Genomic DNA, 23,228 nt, shown 5'->3' with positions numbered 1-23,228 from the left:
GTTATGTGTAATGTGTGCATCTTTGCATTAGCAGGATCATTTTAAACATGCTCCATTGGAGTGTCCACATTTGTTGAAAATGTTCGTGAAGGTCAGGAGATTATTCTATCCTTTGTGATTTTTAGGGAAGCCAAGTTACCCTCAAGCACCAGAGGGAGAATAAAAGTATGAACAGAAAGAAGATAAGAGATAACTGAGAAAAGGCAGATGAGAACCAGCAAAGGGCATACGTTGAACAAAATATACTTTAAAAAGGGTGAGCAGTTTGGTTTGGTTTCAAGGATGGAATGATAACAGAGGAGTTTCAGAGGCCAAACCTGCCAATCAGGTGGTGGTCTGGAAGGTAACAGCACTAGAACCAGCATTTACTTACTTTGATGGATCTTTATTTATCTAGACCAAAAAAGAAAAAATCAAATTTTAAACCTTAGGATTTTTTAGTAGAAAAGATCAGCTGCCTAAAGAATGAGTTCCATCTTTGGAGATTCTGACATTTTACTGTCAGATATGCATACATAATTATATACCTTTACTCACAAACATACATAATTAAGTATCTTTACTCACATACATAATTAAACATACATAATCAAATATCTTTACTCACAAATTGCATTTGTAAGAGAAAATAAAAAATCACACTTTACAGGAGCTGTCTGAGCATTCAAGTGACAACTTCAGGTCAGAGGGTCTCTTCTGCTACCTGCTGAGTAATTGTAACGTTTATTGTTTATAGCATGGTAAGCACACAATACATATTTCACTATTGAAAGTGTTCTTAGGGGGCATAATTACCACTCTATGGAAAATTATCTGAGTGATACAAATACAATTTATCTGAGTGATACAAACCTCTATATTTTATCGATGTTATAGTTTAGGAAAAAAAAAAAAAAATATATATATATATATATATCCAATTCAAACATTTGCAAGATCTGAATACATTAACATCTGATTTGTTAATGTATTCAATGAAAATGCAATGTAAATCATTAAGTGATGCTCAAAAAATGTGACTCTATGATTAGTGTCCCATAATGACAATTAAAATGATATAAATCAATTAGATCTACACTATGCCAAACCCAGAAATATAAGATAAAAACGACTACTAGTATAGTAGGTGAGTTTCAAATTTTAATCCAGACCCCACTGAAACATAACCACAATCCATGTTGAAATGTTTCTATTTGACTCTCTTTATAGCTAAAACTTTTTCCTCAGTAACCAACAGGTTTTTTAAAATTATTGAGCATTTAAATTAATGATGCTGTGAAAATCCAAGGTCCTAATATGCATCTAATCAGCTGCTAAGATAGTTTTCTATTTTGTCCAAGTTAATTTCTTCATCATAAGGTAAAAATGCTACTTCTAAAACCTGTGTGTGTTTGAACGGACCTTTGGGATAAATAAAAGCAATAATCAGAGGAGATGAATTGCCTCCTCTCCTCTCCACTTTTCTCCAGGTTTGTTTTGCTTTCTAGTTTTGCAAAGGAGGATTGATCTGCCTGCTCTAGTGTAGCTTGTGAGTGCTCAGATTCCAAATTCACTTCCGATTTAGAATTTGAGCCTCAGAATCCATATATACCAAGTGTGTGTTCATTGATAAATTATTCAGCCTCATGTGTGTAATGAGAATTATAACACCTAACATGTTATTTTAAGGATAAAATAGAATAATGTAAGTACGGCTCACAGAAAATTTTCTGGCAAATAATAAGCACCAAATAATTCGATATATATCATCTACTATTATTTATCTCCCCATGTAATTTTAGTTTTGCATTTTTACAATTAGTGTTTTATGATTTCTCTCCTCTCCTAATTATCCAAAGAAGCATTCCCGATGGGATGGATGGATTTGTCATTATTCACACTACAGCAAGGAAATTCATTGTCTCTCTCCATACCTTGTTTCCTTCTTTGAAATTTATCAGTAAAACTAAACTTTCTCTGAGGGAGCTTTTAGTAAATTAGTAAAAATACTGTGGTATGTTCAGTTTCATTCACTATATTCTAAAACCCCCCAAATGAGAAAATGACCATGTCATTTAACCCACAGGCAGAAACAGATGTTGGCATTTTACTTAAGGTTCTGTAAATATTGACCCTCACAGAATTCATAACTACTATTTCCATGGACACCAAAATACTCTTCCTAATAAGTCATAAGTGCAAGTTTAGGAATTTATGAGTAACTTGATTTCCCAGAACACAAGTTTCCACATTTCATTTTGTAATACGGAGCTATTAATTTACATATCAAAACATTACTTGGCCATACTCATGAAAGAACAGAAATAAGAGAATGGAACAAATCCTTGTACACTGATATTCATAGCAGCATTATTCACAGTAGCCAAAAGGTAGAAACAATTCAAATATTCATCAACTAATGGTTAATATACAAATTAGGGTAATATGGTATATTATTCATCCTTAAAAATGAATGAAATTTGTATACATGCTACCACATGAATGAATGTTGAAAACATTCTAAGGTGTGAAAGAAACAAGCCACAAAAGAACAAATGTGTTATGATCTCACATTTATGAGGCACCTGGAATAGTCATATGCATACACAGAGAAATTACAGCAATGGTTACCAGAAGCTTAAGGGGAAGGAGGAATGGTGAGTTATTGTTTAATGAGTTCACATTTTCAGTGTGAAATGATGAGAAAGTTTTGGAGATGGATAGTGATGGTGGTTGCACAATAATATTTTATGCATATTTTACAACAGTTTTTAAAAAACAACAATAAAACATCTACACACAATCAGAACATTTAAAAATACTGTATAGAAGGAAGCAACTTATAAAGAGCTACAGTAATTCTTACTATATCTTTACTGTATTAAGATATAAAATAAGTAATTGTTGGATTCTCTAATTTATATAAAGCACTACAAACTAAGTTATTGTGAAGACTTATTGTGTTATGCATTTTCTCTATTTCAGTTTGAACTTAAACAATTCTATTAATTTGAACTTAAACAATGTTATTGTGTTATGCATTTTCTCTATTTCAGTTTGAACTTAAACAATTCTAATAAAAAATTGAAAAGATTATTGCCATTGTACTTACTCTATTAATATGCTATAAAATGAAGGAAATGCATGAGCTACCTTATTCTTGGAAGTTCTGGCAAAAAACATTTGAGATCAAAGGATAAAATCTTGTTCTTAAGAAATAAACTTGAAAATACATTACCTGGGTTTTCTATTTCCTCTTTGATCACTTGCTCCAAATCTAAGCTTCTGCAATTTTATGTCTGGTCCTAGAAGACAAGTCAGGATTGCCATCATATCAACCCATGTGTGACTGCAAGGACAGAAAGAGGGTCTGCTGAGTCACTGAAGCTTAAGTGCTTTGTCACAAGGGATCTATCTCTTCTTGCCTGAACATATTCTTCATCCTTCCTAAATATTAACAGTTTGGATTATTGAATTATCCAGAGTTGGCTTCAAGAATAAGAAGTTGATATGACTAATGAATCATCAAATTGTAAAGCTATCACTGAGGATACCTATCAAGAATTAAACAAATTTTAAACCTCACTATTATTTTTACTCATCTAATTAATTGAATGAAAATTTTATAGTCAGTAGTGCACAGAGCTGGATAATCTCAAAACAATGTAAGCATTCTAAATTGTATATAAAATCAGCACATTATACCCCATAAATGCATTAATGTATGCATGATCTACCTCTTTATGATTGAAGAAAAAAAAGAAGAGAAATAAAAACAATGACCTGTTTTGGATATTTTTAAAGCATTCATATGACTGTTTTAATATGGGTCAGGCCTAGTAAGGTAGTGGCTTTTGTTTTACCTCTTGATGGTAACATTAATATCCAAGGATAAAACTCCTTCCATGTAAGGGAAGATATGACTGAGCACTTGACAATGTACAACAAAATGTTACATGAGTTGTTCCAGCTCTTTATCTTCAAGGCTGCTTGCAAATTAAATTCACTAAGGAATTATACCCCCAGAGAACTGCACCTTCCACATGATCCTTCCACTGTATTCTGTATTTCTAGAATCTCCTCCTGGGCTGCAACTTTAAGAAAATTAAGTGGAAAAAAAAAGAAATCTAGCCGCAAAGAGCAAGTCATTTATTAAAAGCAAAGACATAGGTTGCACAAACAAGAATGCTTTCTTTTTAGTCAGTATATATTGGAAATTCTAAAATCCAAGAAGACACTGGAATAAAAAGAAAAGCTTAAGCGTTTGTGTATGACAAACCTACTTAATGGGAATGGCACATGGTCATTACTAAAAACTCACTGAAATTTTCATCCAATTCAGATGAGATAATATCCACATATCAAATACAACTCAGAAGCTTTGTCCAGAAGAAAAAAATTGTTCTTAAAAATAAATAAAGAAGGCCGGGTGTAATGGCTCATGCCTGTAATCCTAGCATTGTGGGAGGCCAAGACAGGTGGATTGCTTGGCTCAGGAGTTCAAGACCAGCCTGAGCAAGAACAAAACCCCATCTCTACTGAGAAAAAAAATAGAAAAACTGAGGCAAGAGGATGACTTGAGCCCAAGAACTTGAGGTTGCTGTGAATATAACACCACAGCACTGTAGTCAGGGCACCAAAGTGAGACTCTGTCTCAAAAAATAAGCTAAATAAATAAATAGATCCTATAATTTAAAAGATATTCTTACAAAGGAGTATAAGAAGAAAGGAAAATTAAATCTAGAAATGTTAACACTTGATACTCAGGTGTTATATATTATATTTTATATAATAATGGCAGCTCCTTAAATCTAAATACCTCTATACGCCCCCTCCAAACCATACAATACATACAACACAAGTTCATAATACCATACACAACTAAGATGTTCAACACAAAACTAGGACACTGCTTTGAGCTTCAAATTACCTCTATATAAAGAAGTAAACATGGAATCCCAGCAGAGCTGTCTCTGCAGCTTATGATTCAAGTTTGAGAAGAAAGTAAAGGAAGCCTGCAGGGACTGTTGAGAAGGGAAGGGGGAAGTAAAAATTTCCAGAGAGATGGAGTACAGCCAGATTGATTCACCTATGAAATTGTAAGTCACTCTAGTTTTAAAATCACTAACAAACAAGGTCTGAGGTCTTGTAAATCAATGGGATCACATGAAAATGTGGAGGACCTATAATGGCATCTTCAGAAGGCATCACTTCTGGGCCAGATGAGGATGCATAATAAGAAAAGTTCCCCTTGGGAGAGTTGGTGGTGAAGGGAAAGATGGAAGAAGAGGAAATTAAAGTCCTGAGGAAACAAAGAACAATGACAATATCTAAAGATAGCTTGATCCTTCATTCCTTATTTAAAAAGTGTTACTATGCTAAAAGAAAATCACAAGAAGGCACTTATGAACCAGAAATCTTATAAGACACCCAAAGTTTCAATCCCTCACACTATTTATGTAGCAGATTCACTTCAGTGCTTTAAATGAAGAAAAAATGAACAGAAAACGAAAAATGACAGAAGAAAAAAATGAACAGAAGACAAAAATTAGTGTGACTCCATATAGAACTACAGTAAGGAGTAGTAAGAAGGCAAGAAGAAATCAGAAAATGAGAATGATGGTGACCCAAGTCTTGAACCCTCAAAAACCAACAAGCAAAAAAAAAAAAATCTGTTACAAAAAAGTATAGGTTGGATGTTAAAACAAAGTGTCTCATAGAAGCTTGTATGTAGGGATTATTGGTTTGTGTGCTAGGGAACATCACCTGTAACAAAACAATTGAAACTGGATTGGTCTGAGAAAGACACTGACGTGAATGAAGTTGCAATGAAGGCCAGTATCCTAGGCAATTTTGAGGTGGGGGTGGCTTCACAGATGTCCCAAGCAAGGCAAATAGTCTGGACCTTTTTACCCTTAATTGAATCAGTAATTAGATGCAGGCAAAGATGAGCCATGATGTGGATGCCTGTCAGATATGCATAACTTTAATCTCATAATAAGGAAATCATCAAATTCTTTTGAACAGATATTCTACAAAGCAACTAAAAGCTACTCCTCAAAATTTTAATGTAACAAAAAGCCAAAGAAGAACTAAAGAAGTATTCCAGTTCAAAAAAAAAGACATAAAAAAATTCATGATGACAGATTTTTACCCTGGAACCCCCAACCAAAAAAAAAAAAAAAAATTACACAGAAAACATTGATGGGATAGATGGTGCTGTTACAATATGGATATATATTGGGCAATAATATTGCATAAGTGTTACTTAATTTGACAAATCTTTATGTTTGTGCAGGAAAATGCCTTTGTATACATGTGGAAATATTTAGGAGTAAAGTCATGTTGTCCAGTTTCCAGAATATCTAAACAATCTTGAGAAAGAGCTTTCTAGTTTCTCTACTAGTGATTCTACTGAAAACCATCGTAATTAGGACAATGTGATACTGACATAGGTTAGACACTTGGATCAATGGAAAAGAACGGACTCTAGAACCAAACCCTCACATTTATTATCAAATCATTTTTATAAGGGTTCCAAGACAAGCCAAAATGAAAGGGGGAGAATAGTCTTTTTGGTAGAATAATCAGATATTCACATGTAAATCCAGTGAATCCAGTGAAGTAAATCCAGAATCCAGTGAAGCTGGATTCTGACCTCACAACAGACATGAAATTAACCACAAATGAATCAAAAAGTAACAATTAAAAACATCAGATATATGGATAAAAAGAGAAAACTTAATGTCCTCGGATTAAGCAATGGTTTCTCAGATATGACCAAAAGCATAAACAATAAAAAGAGAAGTAGATAAATGCAGCAATATCAAAATTAAAAACATTTTCATTTCAAAGGAAATCATAAAAAAATTAATAAAACCTATGGATGGGAGAAAATATTTGCAAACAGTATGTATAACAAAGGAGGTCCCACAACTCAAAAATTTTTAAAAAATAAAAAATGGACAAAGGATTTGAATATGCAAATGACTGGTAAGGATATGAAAAGAGGCTTAACATAATTATATTATGCAAATACATACTGGCCCTTCCTAGAAACTTGTGTTTCTGAATTCAATAAACAAAGAAATACGTCAATAAACAGAAAATTTAACATTTAACTTAGTTACTTGAAGTTTTTTTCTTCTCTGTCAATTAACACATAACAACCAAAAATTACTTTACTATGATTAAGGATTTATGATAACATTCATGTGCCTGGCTACTATGTTCAGTACCTAACAAGGTAAAGGCTCGACTCTGCCTTCTTGGATAACCAAATGACAGAGCTTTCTCACTGGTAGCAGAACTGTCAGTTTTACAGGCATAAGAATAGTACACCCATTAGATCACTGCTTTCCTAATTAAAAACAGGTCCCTATATCTCCCCACTATCACTGCAGGAAATCAAGACTTTCCACAGATTTCCTCAAGCAATGAAGGATATAAGAAGAAAACATCACACCTAGAGGGCTGGGTATGGACGGAACACATACTTCAGCCAGAGAAGAAAGTTGAGTTTTCAGAACTCTCTTGGGTTCCATTATCAGGAAAATAGATCTTCCATTTATTTGTACAGGTAGAATTTATGAGCTTTTTATATCATCACTATTTTAAATGAAAGAGAGTATAAGGGCATTACAGATGAGTTAATTAGAATATTTGGAACAAATTCAAATCAAGTAATCTCTTTGGACAGTTTACTTCCCTAGGACAATCCCTCGAGGAAAAAGACTTGGGTCTTGCCAAGAAAAAGCTAAATGCCAACTTATGTTAAAAGTCTATAATGTGCAAAGAAAACTTCTAAAGTAAATTAAATAATAAATGATCAGTTTTACATAATGAAATATTTCAGAGAGAAAGTTAACATATACACAATACAGAGATAGGAAAGCAGCCTCAGTTTCCCTACCTAGGCACATCCCCATAAAGGAGGGCTGTGCTCTCACTTTGACAGTTAAAAAGTCTGTGCCCCAGGATCCCTGAAGCTCAGAGAACTCTAGAGATAAAATCAACATTCTAATTCTCTGAGAGACAGGTGATTATAGTTTTACACTGGAGTGGAAGCTATTTAAAAAGGCCTAAATGTGGGTCACATGTAACCATAATTACCTTTTGTCCACTAATTAAATCCCTTAATTTTAGTCCACTATCAATTTCTGTTTCTACAAGAAACTGTTGTTTTCTGTCACAGGAACAGCACCTCAGGGCTTCCTGTGGTATTTCCTTCACTGGCTTGTCATTGGCTGCATTGATCATCTTGATCTCATCACACCTTTACTGCAAGATCCGATCTTCTATGTCAAAAGGACCTTAGACAAAGAGTCACATAAATACCTATCTGAAACAGTGAAAATCTTTCTCATATAATCGGATCCACTAACAATTGGCAGTTTTCAATTTACTTAATAAATAGATTGGATCAAGCAACCTAAATATCCAATGTATTATTTCCAAGAAGTAAATAACCCATCTAAGCCCTATGCTTCTCATACTGGCAACTGTTCAAAGATAAACAAATGTATGTTAATCCTAAAGAGCTATCTGATGTGATCAGAGTTAGTTACTGTGGCTTGAACTGTGACACTAAGAGAAAGAACTGACACTAAGAGAAAGAATGAAGACTAATGGAAAGAGGAAACATGAGAGTAATCAAAATGAATAGGAACTACAGCAAACATTGATAAATACAAAACAAATACAGAGATGGGGGGTTAAATCCAAATATGTGATTAATTTTATTTTTCACAGTAATTGAGTTGATTTCCCCTGAACTCAATAGGAAGAGCCTTACAATACAAACATTGGAAATAAGAAGATACAAAAACGTAAAAATAGTGGAATAAATGGCATAAACCTTGACCAAAAGAATAGTTTCCATACTAATATCAGAGGAAAAAAAAAAACTACAAGAAAAGAAACATTGCCAGAGATAAGGTTTTTGTAATAGCAGAAGGTCAGTAGCAGGAAGATCGGTATGTACCCAAAGACATTGCCTCATCAGATTCTTAAAAATAGATGAACCTAAAAGGAAAAATAGACAAAGCAGCAATAATATGAGAATGTTTTAGTAAAACCCTCAATAAATGTGAGAATATGCACACAAAATATTCATAAAGTTATTTAAGACAATACCATTCACAAATTCCATCTATTGATATAAGAGAAGAAATCATATTCAATGGCTACAAAATACACATAATCTTTGAACATTTTTTCAAACTTAATTATACACTGGTTCACAAAGCACTTCTCAACAAATTCCCAAGACTTGTAATCATGAAATATGTTTCTGAACATTACAAATATAAGCTAGGAAATAAAAACCTAAAATTAGCCAGGTAATTTCAGTATGCTTGAAAATTAAGCAAATAATTTCTAAACAACTCATTGGTAAAATACCAACAGAAGGTAGAAAATAATTTGAGATAAATGACAATGACAATATATACCAATGCTTATATATACCCAGTCAGACAAAATCTTCATTCCATTTATTTGAATATAAGAAACATCGAAAAACTAATACATCAAATATTCCTATTCCATGAAGTCATTTTACTTAGCATAATGTCCTCCAGGTCTGGCTATCTTCTTGAAAAGGACATGAAAACATCCCCAGGAGAAACTAAAAATTTTTATCAATTAAAACAAAATGTAGGCATTATTAAAGTCCTTTAGGTTTATGCATGTTGTCATAAATGGCAATATTTCTTCTTTATAAGCTTGAATAATATTCCTATGTGATATATATACATACGCACACACACACACACAAAGGGTGCAAAGTTTCAATTATGGAGGATGAATAAATTCCCAAAATAGAAGGTACGGCATGGTGACTGTACTTAATACCATATTGGAGATATATATAGACATATATAAAAATACTAAATTGGGGAAATATATATACAAATACTGTACCATATGGGACATACACACACACACGTATACATCACATTGTCTTTATCCATTCATCTGCTGACAAGGTGACAGACATTTACAATGTTTCCATATCTGATTACTGTGAATATGCTGCCCAATACATGAGAACTGCAGGTATCTCTTCAAAATACTGATCTCATGTCCTTTGATGGATACAAAGAAGCAGGATTGCTGGAACACATGGCAGTTCCATTTTTCATTTTTATTTTTTAAGGGTCCTCCATAGTGATTCAATATTGGTTTTACCAATTTACATTCCTTCCTGCAGAGTACAAATGTTCCCTTTTCTCCACAATGAAAAGAAAATACTACACGATCTCACTTACATGTGGAATCTAAATAATGAACTCAAGGCAGTAGAGAATAAAATGGTCAGTACCATGAGCCTGGGGGTGGTGGGGTTGGACACAGTTGGGAGATTTGGATCAAATAATTCAAAATTTCAGCTAGATAGGAGAAACAAATTCAAGAGATCTATTGTACAACAGTGACTATAATTAATAACCATGTGTTTTATTCTCAAAAATTGGTAAAAGAATAGATTTTGAGTGTTCTCATCACACTCAAATGGTAAGTACAGAAAGTAATATATATAATATATATGAATAGCATGATTTAGCTATCTCTCCAAGTGTATGTACTTTGAAAACAAAATGATGAACATGATATGTCTATATAATTTTGATTTGATTTGTCAATTTAAAAACTAACAAATATAAAAGATACATTATTTTTATTCATCAAATTAAATGACAAAATTACAAAAATGGAAAATCACAAACTGAGAAAATAGTCTGCAATACACAAAAAAGATTTAGCGTTCAGGAGTCCTACAGAACTCCAATAAATTGGTAATAAGAGAAAATGCACAGCAGAAAATTGACAAAAGACATAAATACACATACATAGAAGACTGAGAAAAAAATGGGGATTCAATAAACATGAAAAATGCTGCACTTTAGTAGCAATAAAAAATGAACATTAGGCTCGGCGCCTGTAGCTCAGTGGTTATGGTGACAGCCACATGCACTGAGGGTGGTGGGTTCAAGTCGGCCTGAGCCAGCTAAACAACAATGACAACTGCAACAACAACAACAAAAAATGCACATTAAAGCTCCAGTGAATTCTGAATTGTAAAGCCATTACACTAGTAAAAATACCAAACATCACGCAATACTGGGTATTGGTAAATTGATAGAGCAATGGAACTATTCTGTCCTGCTGGTAGGTATGTTACTTATAACAAAGCATTAGGGAAAACTGAAATCATCTGTAAAGGTGAGTAGAAAAGCTTTCTACTTAACACAAAGAATTGCTTTCAGGATGTCCACAGCAGGACTCCATGCCAAAAGAAAAGAACTAAACAATCCACCAATGGTCTCTGACTAAATGGTTACATCATCTGCGGCACATTCACCCAGGGAGGAACACAATGTGAGATCATGGGGGAAATGATGAGTGTGACTAACGTAGCACGGATAAAATGCAACATGCATCATTTTATCAAATTTTGCATAATTAACACCAGGCACAAAATAAAATTCAGAAAACTAAGTGCCATGTAAAATGATTTTAATACAAGTAAGGAAAGAAAATCTAAATGATATATTTTAAAGATGAGTTTAACATTGGGGTGGATTACCCCGAGGGGAAGACAATGAAACAGCAGCAATAAAGTACACACAGGTAGTTTCAGCAACACTGATCATTTTATAGGTAAAATGTTAAAAAAATTCACAAATAAATTGCATATATGATTGAATAGGCATAAAAATAATGTAAAGTTAACACAGTAAGATTTCTAAAATACTTCTTTCACTGATAAATGTAAACTTGATGTACATTAGATCTCTACGCTCATTCACTGTCACATCTGCCTCTCCTACTTTGTATCCTCTGACTAATATAGAGCATGAGGACTGTAGACAACCGAACTGAACCAGATTTGGGATTTGTGCTAGCTGAGTATATTTTAGTTGCTCTTTCACAAAATCCAAAACTCGAGTAGGTGACGGATATGTTCATTTGCTTTACTACAGTGACATTTTTACTACCTATGTGTATCCCATAACATAATTTTGTATATCTTAAATATACACAATTACAGTCATTTTATAAATGTGAATGTAACCAAGCACAGATAATGCTGCATATTACACTGAAAGCCATTCTAGAGTGTTCTGGATTGTGATATTCCAATATGGATGCTATTTGAGAAAAACTTATTTTTTTCATAAAATTGAAAAGCAAAATTGTATTTACAGCACAACATATCATTTATAAATCTCTAAGTAAAGTACTTAAATTGAATATCACATTTGGGGAACATATTGCTTATGCAAAACAACACATTTCTTTACCCATAACTACAGATTCATGAACACAAAGTAAGAAGCTTTGCATGTTCTTCAAAGAATGGCAAAAGCACACATAACTACTAAGGAAAATCACAAAAATATAAGAGAAGAAACTATTTCATAACAACACCTACAATCTGGTTTCTTCATCATCAACACTTCATGCAACAAAATTGTCCACTGACAGTGCCTATAACTAACAATGTCATCTGCCAGTCAACATCCTGAACTGGAAATGCATAACATTGAATCAAGGAACGGAAGTCATCTTAACACACAATGCATAGGGGGCAGTGCCTGTGGCTCAAGGAGTAGGGTGCTGGCCCCATATGCCAGAGGTGGTGGGTTCAAACCCCAGCCCTGGCCAAAAAAAAAAAAAAAAAGACACAATGCATAGTAGAACTACAGAAAGCTGCTTTGCTGAGACAATAATGAGCATCAAAACTTAAACTCCACAATTTTTGCCCTTGCAATTAGTTCTAAGTATTGAACAAATTGCTTTTATGAATGTGAGTGATAGTAAACTTAAAGAAAAAACCTTATTTTCCCCTTTGAAAAGAATAAATCACTGATTTCTAAATCCCATTTAGAAATCCCACTAAGAAAAACACAGCTGCAAGATGAGAGTAGTTTTATTTTTACTTGTGATAGCATACCTGTCTTTCATTCAACATGCAGAATTTCTCTATAAAGTGAATCTTAGTAAAGATTCACTCAAAAGATAAACAAGTCATTTAAGGAAAATCACAAAGCATTGTAGTCTATCAAAAGTGTAAATTTATTTGTTAAAAATAATTGATTAACTTTTTGTAACACAGGGTTTACCAAACTTATTTAACCAACAGTGCTCGTTAACCTGTTGTAGAATACTAGGACATAGAAAATGGCTGGCTTTGTTTATAAAATAGTTTGTGTGTTTTTGAATCATTTCAGATTTACAAAGCATAATCACAAAGCATGACACCAGCCCTGAAGCAAAAACAGTGCTAACATTTTCATTTCCATTCACAGATGGAGGAACTGACCCAAACCTGTGTAAGGTCTTTGCTGAATCCACAAGGCAGGTGTGGAAAACAGAATGATACACTCCTGATTCCCAAGACCCTGACAATATATTGCTAACATATACTTTAAATACTTCCTTTAGGTAATTTTTATTATTTTATACTTACACATTTCGCTATAATATATTTTAATTCCTATTTAAAAGGTCTAATAAGTCCACAATCACACGTTGCATGACTAAAAGTCATGTTAGAACTTTTTCATATGAGAATTGAAATAGAATTCCAAGATAAATGAGCTTAAAAAAAAAAGATAAGTGATTCCACTATTCAGATGACTTTAAATAAATGAAGAAAAGCATCCCCAAGAATGTACTGAATTGACTGATGACTCCATCATTAGAATTTACCATCTATGTGTTGCCTTAGACTGGTAATAAATGTAGTCAGCACAAAGGACATTCTTATTTCATCTATGGATCACTTTTTACGCCAGAGTTTTTCCATAGCATTTTTCATCTCTGAATTTCTCAAGGTATAGATTAAAGGATTCAACATAGGAGTCATAACTGTATAAAATACAGTGATGAATTTATCAATAGGGAAGGTGGACACAGGTCTAACATATATGAAAATACAGGGAACAAAGAAGGAGACAACCACGGTGATGTGGGAGATGCAGGTAGACAGGGCCTTATGCCTCCCTTCCTGACTGTAAGTTTTAAGGGATCTTAGAATGACTCCATAGGAGATGAGGAGAAGGATAAAGACAACCATACAGCTAGCTCCACCATTGGCAACCACAGTGAGACCTATAAAGTAAGTGTCTGTGCATGCAAGTTCTAATAATGGGTACATGTCGCAGACGAAGTGGTTGATGACTTTGGGGCCACAGAATGGAAGATTGTACACAAAGACAAGTTGAACCCCAGAGTGCACAAAACCTCCAGCCCAGGCCACCACCAACAGAAGGATGCAAACCTGTCTTTTCATGATGGTCAAATAGTGCAAAGGCTTACAGATGGCCACATAGCGATCATAGGCCATCACCACCAGAAGAAATACCTCAGCTCCACCAAATAAGTGTTCTATAAAAAGCTGGCCCATGCAGGCTGAAAAAGAAATTGTCTTTTTATCACAGAGTAAGTCTACAATCAATTTAGGTGAAGTGGCAGTGGAATAAACAACATCGATGAATGACAGAGAGGCCAGGAAGAAGTACATTGGGGAGCCCAAGGAGGGGCTCCTGATAATAGTCACCACGATGAGCAGGTTGCCCACCATCGTCACAGCATACGTGACCAAAAACATCACCAGTAATGCTTTTTGCCCAGCAGGATCTTGAGTAAGTCCCAGAAGGACAAATTCGGTGACATTGCTGCTCTCTCCCATTTACTCTTCTGTGTCAGAGCTGAGAGCTCAAGCGAACAGAACCTGAAACGAAATGGTGAACAGGGCTATAAACACAACCATAGTGTCTTGGAGCACATCTTTCTCATATCTTCAACAGTGGTTTACCCACAATATACATTTGTATGTCCAAGTGAGTCCTCCTTTAAAGCTCACAATAGACCTTTCTTCATAATAACATTTCTCCTCTGTTAATTTTCTCTGGGGCCTACATGGGTAAGGTTCTATCTGGAAGTCTTAGGGGATATTATATAGAGAAGAATAAAGAACCCAATAATCACATATGTCACCACTTTGGCACGTTCACAAATAACAGATACAACGTACTGGTATGTGGCACACTTCTCAGGTGGAGGAACTCAACGACAAGGAAAATACAGGGAACAAGGAAGGAGATGACCACAGTGATGTGGGAGATGCAGGTAGACAGGACCTTATGCCTCTTCACATTACCTGATCTATGATCTTAGGTGTTGAAGTGTCCTTTTGGTATAGGACCAAAAGGAATAGAAGAGTGAAGACCAAGAAGGGAGAAAAGATAGAAAAATAGATAAGAAAAAGGAAATTTGGTAAAAGGAAAGATTGACAAAAAGAAGAGAGGAACAGAAAGAGAGAGACAGGAGTAATAGTGGTGTTCAGTGGGGCACTTTGATCGGCACCCACATTCCCAGCCTCTGGAGGACTCAGTTGGGTAGGTCCCTCAAAGTCATGAGTTTCTTACCAACCTGAGCAGAAACAAGACCCCAGTTCTACCAAATAGAGAAGAAAAGCAAAAACAAAAAAGGAGCATTTTTCAACTAGCATACTTCCGATAGCCAAAACTAGAAGGAACCCCTATACCAGGGGATCAAAGTACCCTTAGCCAGACCCATTCTGTTGCAGCCCAGCTCTGGTCTCAGAGTGAGGCTCTGTCCCATATATGGAATACAGATTGAGAAAGAATAAAATAGATTAGAAAAAATAACCATAATAAAATTATATAAGGAGAATGGAAAATGAAATTATGTGAATTATTAAAATAAAGTGGGGTATATCTTAGTTCTTATTTGAGAAATTTATGTTGTAAAGATAAGAAAAGTAAAAAAATCTTTACAAAATGAGATTAGGAGATAAATAAAAAGGAAAGAAAGAATAAAAACAGTAGGAAAACCACAGCAAAAATGGTGCCCTTGTTATTGAAGAAAGTAAAAATAAAAGAATAAAAATACTATAAATAAAATAAAACAAACAAAAAACCTTAAAGGGTAAAATTGGGGAATTAAAAGAGGCTAACAACAGGAGCAGAAAAACTAGCAAAAATGGAGCCCTTACTATTGATGAAGGAAACAATGAAAAATTATCATTACAAAATAAGAAAAAGGAAAAGAAAGAAAGAAATCTAAGGGGAAAATGTTGGAAAAAAATTTTAAGAGAAAAAAATATATATAAATGTAGCCATACATGTCCAGGACAACAGGTAATGTTTGGGTTATGAGCTATTAATCACGATGCTCATACAGCTGTATAAGTTGGAGGCTGGAAGCCTCTGTCTTGCTCTGTAGACCTGGTCCCCTTGCTCTGTAGACCTGGTCCCGTCTTCCTGACTTTTTTGCCTTCAATCCCTCCAGGATTGGAAACCTGTAGCTTTCATCAGCCTGCTTAATAGACAGACTTCATCCTTTCCAAATCATATCCCTTGGCCATGCAGGAGCATTTTGCTACTTTTCCATTTCCCAGGAAAGCATATGTCACTCATATCTCCCCACAGGTGGCTGCTGAGCTTATCAGGTGTGCCAGAATCAGCCTCTCACTAGGACTCTGAGGGCTGATTCTGCAAGGCAGCTCTTCCATAATGACTTCACCCCACCAAAGCTGAACAATGAGAGCTCTGCTCCTCCCAGAGGCTCAGTCCCAGTCCCTGGGTGCTGTTCAACATCACTTGCTCACTCACTGAAGCTCTCCCTAGGTAACCCAACCAAGTGTCCAGGTCAATAAATAAATAAATAAATAAATAAAACGGCCTGCAGGACAGGCCCTCTCTAGCTGAAAACTGCCACACTGGCTGGCCTCTGCTGGCACATAGGTACTCACCTTCTGTGCCTGTTCTCCACTGTTGCGAACCTCTATTTGGGCTCCTGGAGTCTCCTTCTGCCTTCCTATGTCCCGAAAGTGATGTTTCTGGGCAAGGCCCACCAGCCAGAGATTGGATTTTCTCTCACCATGACCAACTGAAAGAAGTTGTTTCTAGTCCACCATCATGCCCCACAAACTTTTATGTATAAAATTTGGTACTCAAATATAATACACTGTGGGAAAACACAAATAAGAACAATAAAAATATCTTTCATTCTTTATTTTGTTCTGTTTTTGGATTTCCTTTTGGTCAGTTTACACTTTCTCAGTAATTTCCTTCATTGTTTTTACCATCCATATTTTAAATTCCCTTTCTGTCATTTCTAACATTTCTTTGAAGTTGGAATCCTCTGCAGGAGCTATGCCATGATCCCTTGGGTGAGGGTTGCTCTGTTCTGATTTTTCATGTTACAAGAAAAACATAAAAACACACCTTCATAATATTCTTTTAAAATAGATTGACTTAAAAAGACAAATAAGAAAATCAACAAAAATGTTGAAATATTTTAGCAAAACTCTCAGTAAATGCAAGAATATGCACACAAATGATTCATAATGTTAACATTTAAACAACATGATTAACAGTTTTATCCATTGATATAAGAGAATAATGCATATACAACTACTGTAAAATACACATTCTTTTCAAGTGCACATGGAACATTTCTCAAAATTAACCATCAGCTGATTCATAAACAGTTCTCAACCAATTCCCAAGATTTATAATCAGAAGGTATGTCTTTGAACATTAAGAATATAAGCTAGGTGGAGAAAAAAGTATCCAATGTACACACCCCTATTATGAAACTAATTTATACCTTTTATACTAATTTATAACCAAATAGCCTAAGAATAGGGGGAGGGGGGAGGGAGAAGGGAGGAGGGAATGGGTGGAGGGAGGGGGTTTGGAGGGATCACTTCTGAGGTCTATCTTATAGGGGTACAGGTGAATCTTTCTAAGAGTAGAATGTGAACGTTTTAAAGCAATAACTGAGAAAATGACATGAAGGCTGTGTTGACCAGCTGATGGAAGTATTTCAGATTGCATGTGAAAACCCCACACTGTAACCCAGAAGTGCATTAATGTACATAGTTACCATTCAATAAATAAATAAAAGAATATAAGCTAGGAAATAAAAACCTGTAATTAGCCTGATAATTTTGGTATATTTGAAAATTAAGCAAATAACTTCTAAGCAACTCTTTGGTAAAATACAACAGAAGTTAGAAAACATTTTGAGATTAATAACAATGACCATATATCAATATGTAGAACACTCAAGCCAAATCTTATGGATATTTATAAGAATTTTAAAAAAAAAAAAAGAAAAGACACTGAAAAACCAATATACCATATGTCTGTTCAAGAAGTCTTTCACAGAAACAAAACAGAACTTCTAAAAAGGAAAAACTTTATTGAAGGAACTACAGAAACAGTAGAAAGTCCTAAGAGCAGAAGGATTTCAGAACTTAAAGATAAACTTTGTTATACAAGACAGTCAAAGCAAAGAACACAGGAATAAAAAGTATGAACAAAACCTATAAGAAAAATGGGATTGTGTTAAAGAAACCAAATATAACAATGATAGGCACTCTGAAAGGCAAAGGAAATACTCCAGGGTTAGGTAGTTTATTTGAGAGAATTTATTGAGAAACTTTTCTAGAAATTTAGATATCCAAGTTCAAGAAGCACAAAAGACACCCGGGAGAGTCATTGTGAAGAAGCAAAAACCACAACACACAATCTTTAGTGGGCTGAGAAAACATGAAAGAAGCCATCTAATAAGCAGTAAGACAAAAACAGCAGAAAAACAGATCAAACAGATCAGACTGACTGCAGACTTCTCAACAAAAAACCCTGCAAGCCAGAAGAGATGGGAAACCCATCTTCAACTTTTACAACTGAATAATGGCCAGCCTAGAATCTTGTATCCTGCAAAAGTAAGTTTCCATATGAAGGAAAAATAAAGACAGTTGCAGACAAGAAAATGCTGATGGAATTGGTGAAGACCAGACTTACATGCAGGAAGTACTGAGACCTTCAAACATAAAATGAACAAAAGACAATGAACCTAAACATAACTACAGAACAAATGGGCCTTAGAGTTATTTACAGACCATTCTACTCAAAAAAATTGAATAAACCTTCCTGTCATCACCACATGGAACATTCCTAAGATTGATCTTATCCTGTCTCAATAAATGTTTTTAAAATAGCAATTATAATACCCAACTATAAAGAGAACTACATACCAATTTCACTAATGAATATAAAGACAAAAATACTCAACAAAATCTTAGCCAGTAGATTTTTTAAATTATACACCAGAATCAAGTAGGCTCCATCCCAGGGATGCAAGACTGCAAACATATGCAAATCTAGGGTGGAGTAAGTAGGGTGCCGGCCCCATATACCAAGGGTGGCGGGTTCAAACCCAGCCCTGGCCAAACTGCAACAAAAAATATCTGGGCGTTGTGGCAGGCACCTGTAGTCCCAGCTACTCAGGAGACTGAGGCTAGAGAATCACGTAAGCCCAGGAGTTGGAGGTTGCTGTGAGCTGTGATGCCATGGTACTCTACCAAGGGCAATAAATTGAGACTCTGTCTCAAAAACAAATATATATATATATATATATATATACAAATCTATTAATGTAATTCACTATATCAATAGAAGCAAAATCAAAGACAGTATGATCCTCTCAATAGTTGCAGAAACAACATTTGATAAGATTCAGCATCCTTTTTGAACCAAGAACATTTCAGAATAGAGACATAGATGGCACATTTCTTAAGCTGATTGAAGCCATCTATGACAAACCCACAACTAATATCATACTGAATGGAGTAAAACTGGAAGCTTTTTCACTGAGAACTGGAATCAGACAAGAATGTCCACTATTGCCACTACTATTCAACATAGTGATGGAAGGTCCAGCCAATGCGATCAGACAAAAGAAAGCTATTAAGGGAATCCCAATGTGGACAGAGGAAATCAAACTCTTGCTCTTTTCTAATCATATGATGTTATACTTGGAAAACTTCAGACACTCAACTGTAAGACTACTGGAAGTGTTCAAGAAACAGCAATGTCTCAGGATATAAAATCAATGTCCACAAATCAGTACCCTTTCCATATACCAATAGCAGCCAAGTTGAAAAGCAAATCAAGGACATAATACCCTCCATGGTAGCTTCAAAGAAAATGAAATTCTTAAGAATATACCTAACAAAAGAGGTGAAGGATATTTCAAAGAGAATTATGGAACCCTAAGAAAAAATATTGCAGAAGACATTAACAAATGTAAAAATATGCTATACTCTTGGCTGGGAAGATTAAACATTGCTAAAATGTCTATTCTACCCAAAGAAATCTACTGATTAAATAAATACCCATTAAAATACCAACATCATACTTTGAAAAACTGGAAAAAATAGGGTTTCATTTTGTATGGAACCAGAAAAAAACCCATGCCGCCAAGGCTACTACCCTTAGTAATAAAAGCAAAACCTGAGGCATCACCCTATAAGACTTCAGGCAATATTTACTCCTGAGGTCCCACCCTGGGGGCAGGGTCCATTAAGACCTGTGGATCTGGACACAACCAAATGAAGCAATGTAAAGTTAGAAATTGGAAATGACAAGAAAGAAAGAGAGGGGATTCTGGGAAGATGGCGAACTGGTAGCAGCACTTGTCAGAAGCTCCTGAGCAAAGGGAGAAAAACTGGATGGAATCAATCTATGAAGCCAAAGACAAGGAGCTGAGCCACCTTTGAAAGAAGTTTGGCAAGCTGTAAATCCAAGAAAGAGCATTTAAGAACACAAATTACAGGTACAAAGTGGGCTCCAGTGGGCAGCAGGTGGCCGCAGAGGAGCCCCCAGCTCTGGGCAGGCACAGAACTACTTGCTAGAGCCATGCGCACCCTGTGGGTGGCACTGGAAGAGTCCCCCACTCTGGGCGGGCCCAGAACAGCTTGCTAGTGCCACGGGCATTTGGTGGGCAGCAGAGGAGGAGTCCTCCATTCCAGGCAGGCCCAAAACTGCTTGCAAGAGACACGCACACCCCACAGGGGCCAGCAGAGGAGTTCCTCACTTCAGACACCCCTGTTGGGTGGACCCAGAACTGCTTTCTAGAGCCACACACAACCCGCAGGGTCACAGCAGGGTAGTCTACTGCTCTAGGTGGGTCTAGAACTGTTGTCTAGAGCCACATGCATCCTGTGGGCTGCGGCAGAGGAGTTCCCTGCTCCGGGATCCCATGGCGGAGGAGTTCCCTGCTCTGGGATCCCACACCGGGAGAGCCCAGATGGGCTTGCTAGTGCCGTGTGTGCTCCATGGGCAGTGGCAGAGGAGTTCCCAGCTCCAGACACCAGTATTGGGCTGGCCAGGAACTGCTTGCTATAGCCACATGCAACCCACGGGGCCACTGTGGAGGAGTCTACTGCTCTGGGCGGGCCCAGAACTGTTTGCTAGAGCCACGGGTGTCTGCAGGTGGTGGCGGAGGAGTTCGGGCTCCCACGATGGGAGTGCCCAGATAGGCTTGCTAGTGCTGCGCAGGTCCAGCGGGCAGCGGCAGAAGAGTCCTTCACTCCCCATCCCCCTGCACTGCTGGTTGCCCTGGTGAGGCTGAACTAGGACTGATCCAGCCACTGCTGTTCCTCTGCTCCCCGGTTGTCCCCCAGTCACCCCAGCAAACTAAGACTGATCTGGTCACACATGTGCCCTGTGCCACCACTGCCATTCCCCCACCAACCGCTTGCTCCAGCAGGGCTGAAATAGGACTGATCTAGCCACTGCAGTTCCTCTGTCCCCTGGTCCCCCAGCAGGGCCGAACTAGGACAGACCCAACTGCACGCATTCTCCACACAGCTGCTGCTGTTCCCCTGACCCCCAGTTGCCCCAGCAGGGCTGATCAAGGACTGTTCTGGCCACTGCCATTCCCCTTCCCCCAGTTGCCCCAGTGGGGCCAAAGTAGAACTGATCCAGCCACCGCAGTTCCCCTGCCCTCCGGTCACCCTCATGGGGCCAAACTAGGACTGATCCAGCTGCTGCCATTCTCGTTGCCCCCCCCAGCTGCCCCATCGGGCCAAATTCCGTTCCCCTGCTCCCACCACACCCTCACCCCCTGGCCCCCCAGCGGCACTCAAATAGGACTGATTCGGCCACCCTTGTGCTCCACACAGCTTCTGTCATTCCCCTGTCCCCAGTAACCCTGGTGGGGATGAACTAGGACTTATCAGGCTGTTCAAGCACTCCACGCCATCACTGCAGGTCCCCTGCCCCCCAGTCACCCGGTAGAGCTGAACTAGGACTGATCCAGCAGCTGCCAGTCTCCTGTCCCCTGGTAGCCCTGGCAGGCCAAATGAGCTCTGATCCAGCTAGGCACGCTCCCGTGTAGCTGCTGCCATTCTGCTGCACCCCAGTGGCCCCAGTGCCTGAGAACTGGGAGAAGATGACAGACACACCCTGTCTCTCTGGGTAACCAGAAAAAGCCACTGATTGAATGGTTCTGATAAGGTCTCCAAACAGGGTAAACTCAGCATGGGGCAGAATCAGCAGAAAAACTCTGGCAACTTGAAGAACCAGAGCAGATCAACTCCCTCAAGGAAAAATGGGACAGATGCAATCGAAGACCCCATCCATAAACAGATGACTGAGATGTCAGAAATTGAGTTCAGAATTTGGATAGTAAATAAGATTAACAGAATGGAAGAAAGAAAGGAATTAGAATTTCAAGATATGATTCAAAAGATATCTCAAGAAATTATTCAAAAGATGTCTCAAGAATTCAATGATTTCAAAGATAAAATGACCAAAGATTTTGAAACACTGAGACAAGAGTTTGCAACACTCAAAGATCTGAAAGATATGGTGGAATCCCTCTGTAACAGAGTGGAACTGGCAAAAGAAAGGATCTCTGACATTGAAGACAAAGCGTTTGAACAAGCCTACGAGTGCAGAGATCAAAAAGAAATGGAGAGCAAAAATGGATCTTTCTCTCAGAGAGCTCTGGGATAATTTGAAGAAAACTAATATTCACCTTATAGGAATCCCTGAAGGCGATGAAGTTTCTTCACAAAATACAGAGGCTCTTCTTCATGAAATTATGAAAGAGAACTTTCCAGACATGCCAAGAGATTCTGAAATTCAGATAGCAGATAGTTTGAAAACTCCAGCACGACTCAACCCAAACAAGACATCCCCCAGACACATCATAATTAACTTCACCAAAGTTAAGATGAAAGAAAAAATTCTGAAAGCAGTCAGATGTAAGAAAACCATAACCTACAAGGGGAAGAGTATTAGGATGACTGCAGATCTCTCAGCTGAAACCTTTCAGGATAGAAGAGGATGGTCATCGACTTTTAATCTCCTAAAACAAAATAATTTTCAACCCAGGATCCTGTATCCAGCTAAACT

The 23,228-nt window shown here is 36.8% G+C and overlaps 1 protein-coding gene across 1 annotated transcript; it reads right to left on the bottom strand.

Annotated features, from left to right (window-relative positions):
- Positions 1-13,765: 13,765 nt before the first annotated feature.
- Positions 13,766-14,677, bottom strand: LOC100943947 (olfactory receptor 4A5-like). The gene has a single exon (XM_003802381.1). The coding sequence runs from the start codon at positions 14,675-14,677 to the stop codon at positions 13,766-13,768; it is 912 nt and encodes a 303-aa protein (XP_003802429.1).
- Between the last annotated feature and the right edge of the window lie 8,551 nt (positions 14,678-23,228).

Source organism: Otolemur garnettii, unplaced genomic scaffold (assembly GCF_000181295.1).
Source record: "Otolemur garnettii isolate 467f Iridium unplaced genomic scaffold, OtoGar3 scaffold00247, whole genome shotgun sequence".
Classification (NCBI taxonomy): Eukaryota; Metazoa; Chordata; class Mammalia; order Primates; family Galagidae; genus Otolemur; species Otolemur garnettii.
The sequence above is the reverse complement of the archived record's forward strand: the minus strand, read 5'-3'. Positions and strand labels throughout refer to the sequence as shown.

Excerpts from the sequence above, each read along its gene's own strand:
- LOC100943947 (XM_003802381.1), bottom strand. The coding sequence starts at position 14,677 with ATGGGAGAGAGCAGCAATGTCACCGAATTTGTCCTTCTGGGACTTACT.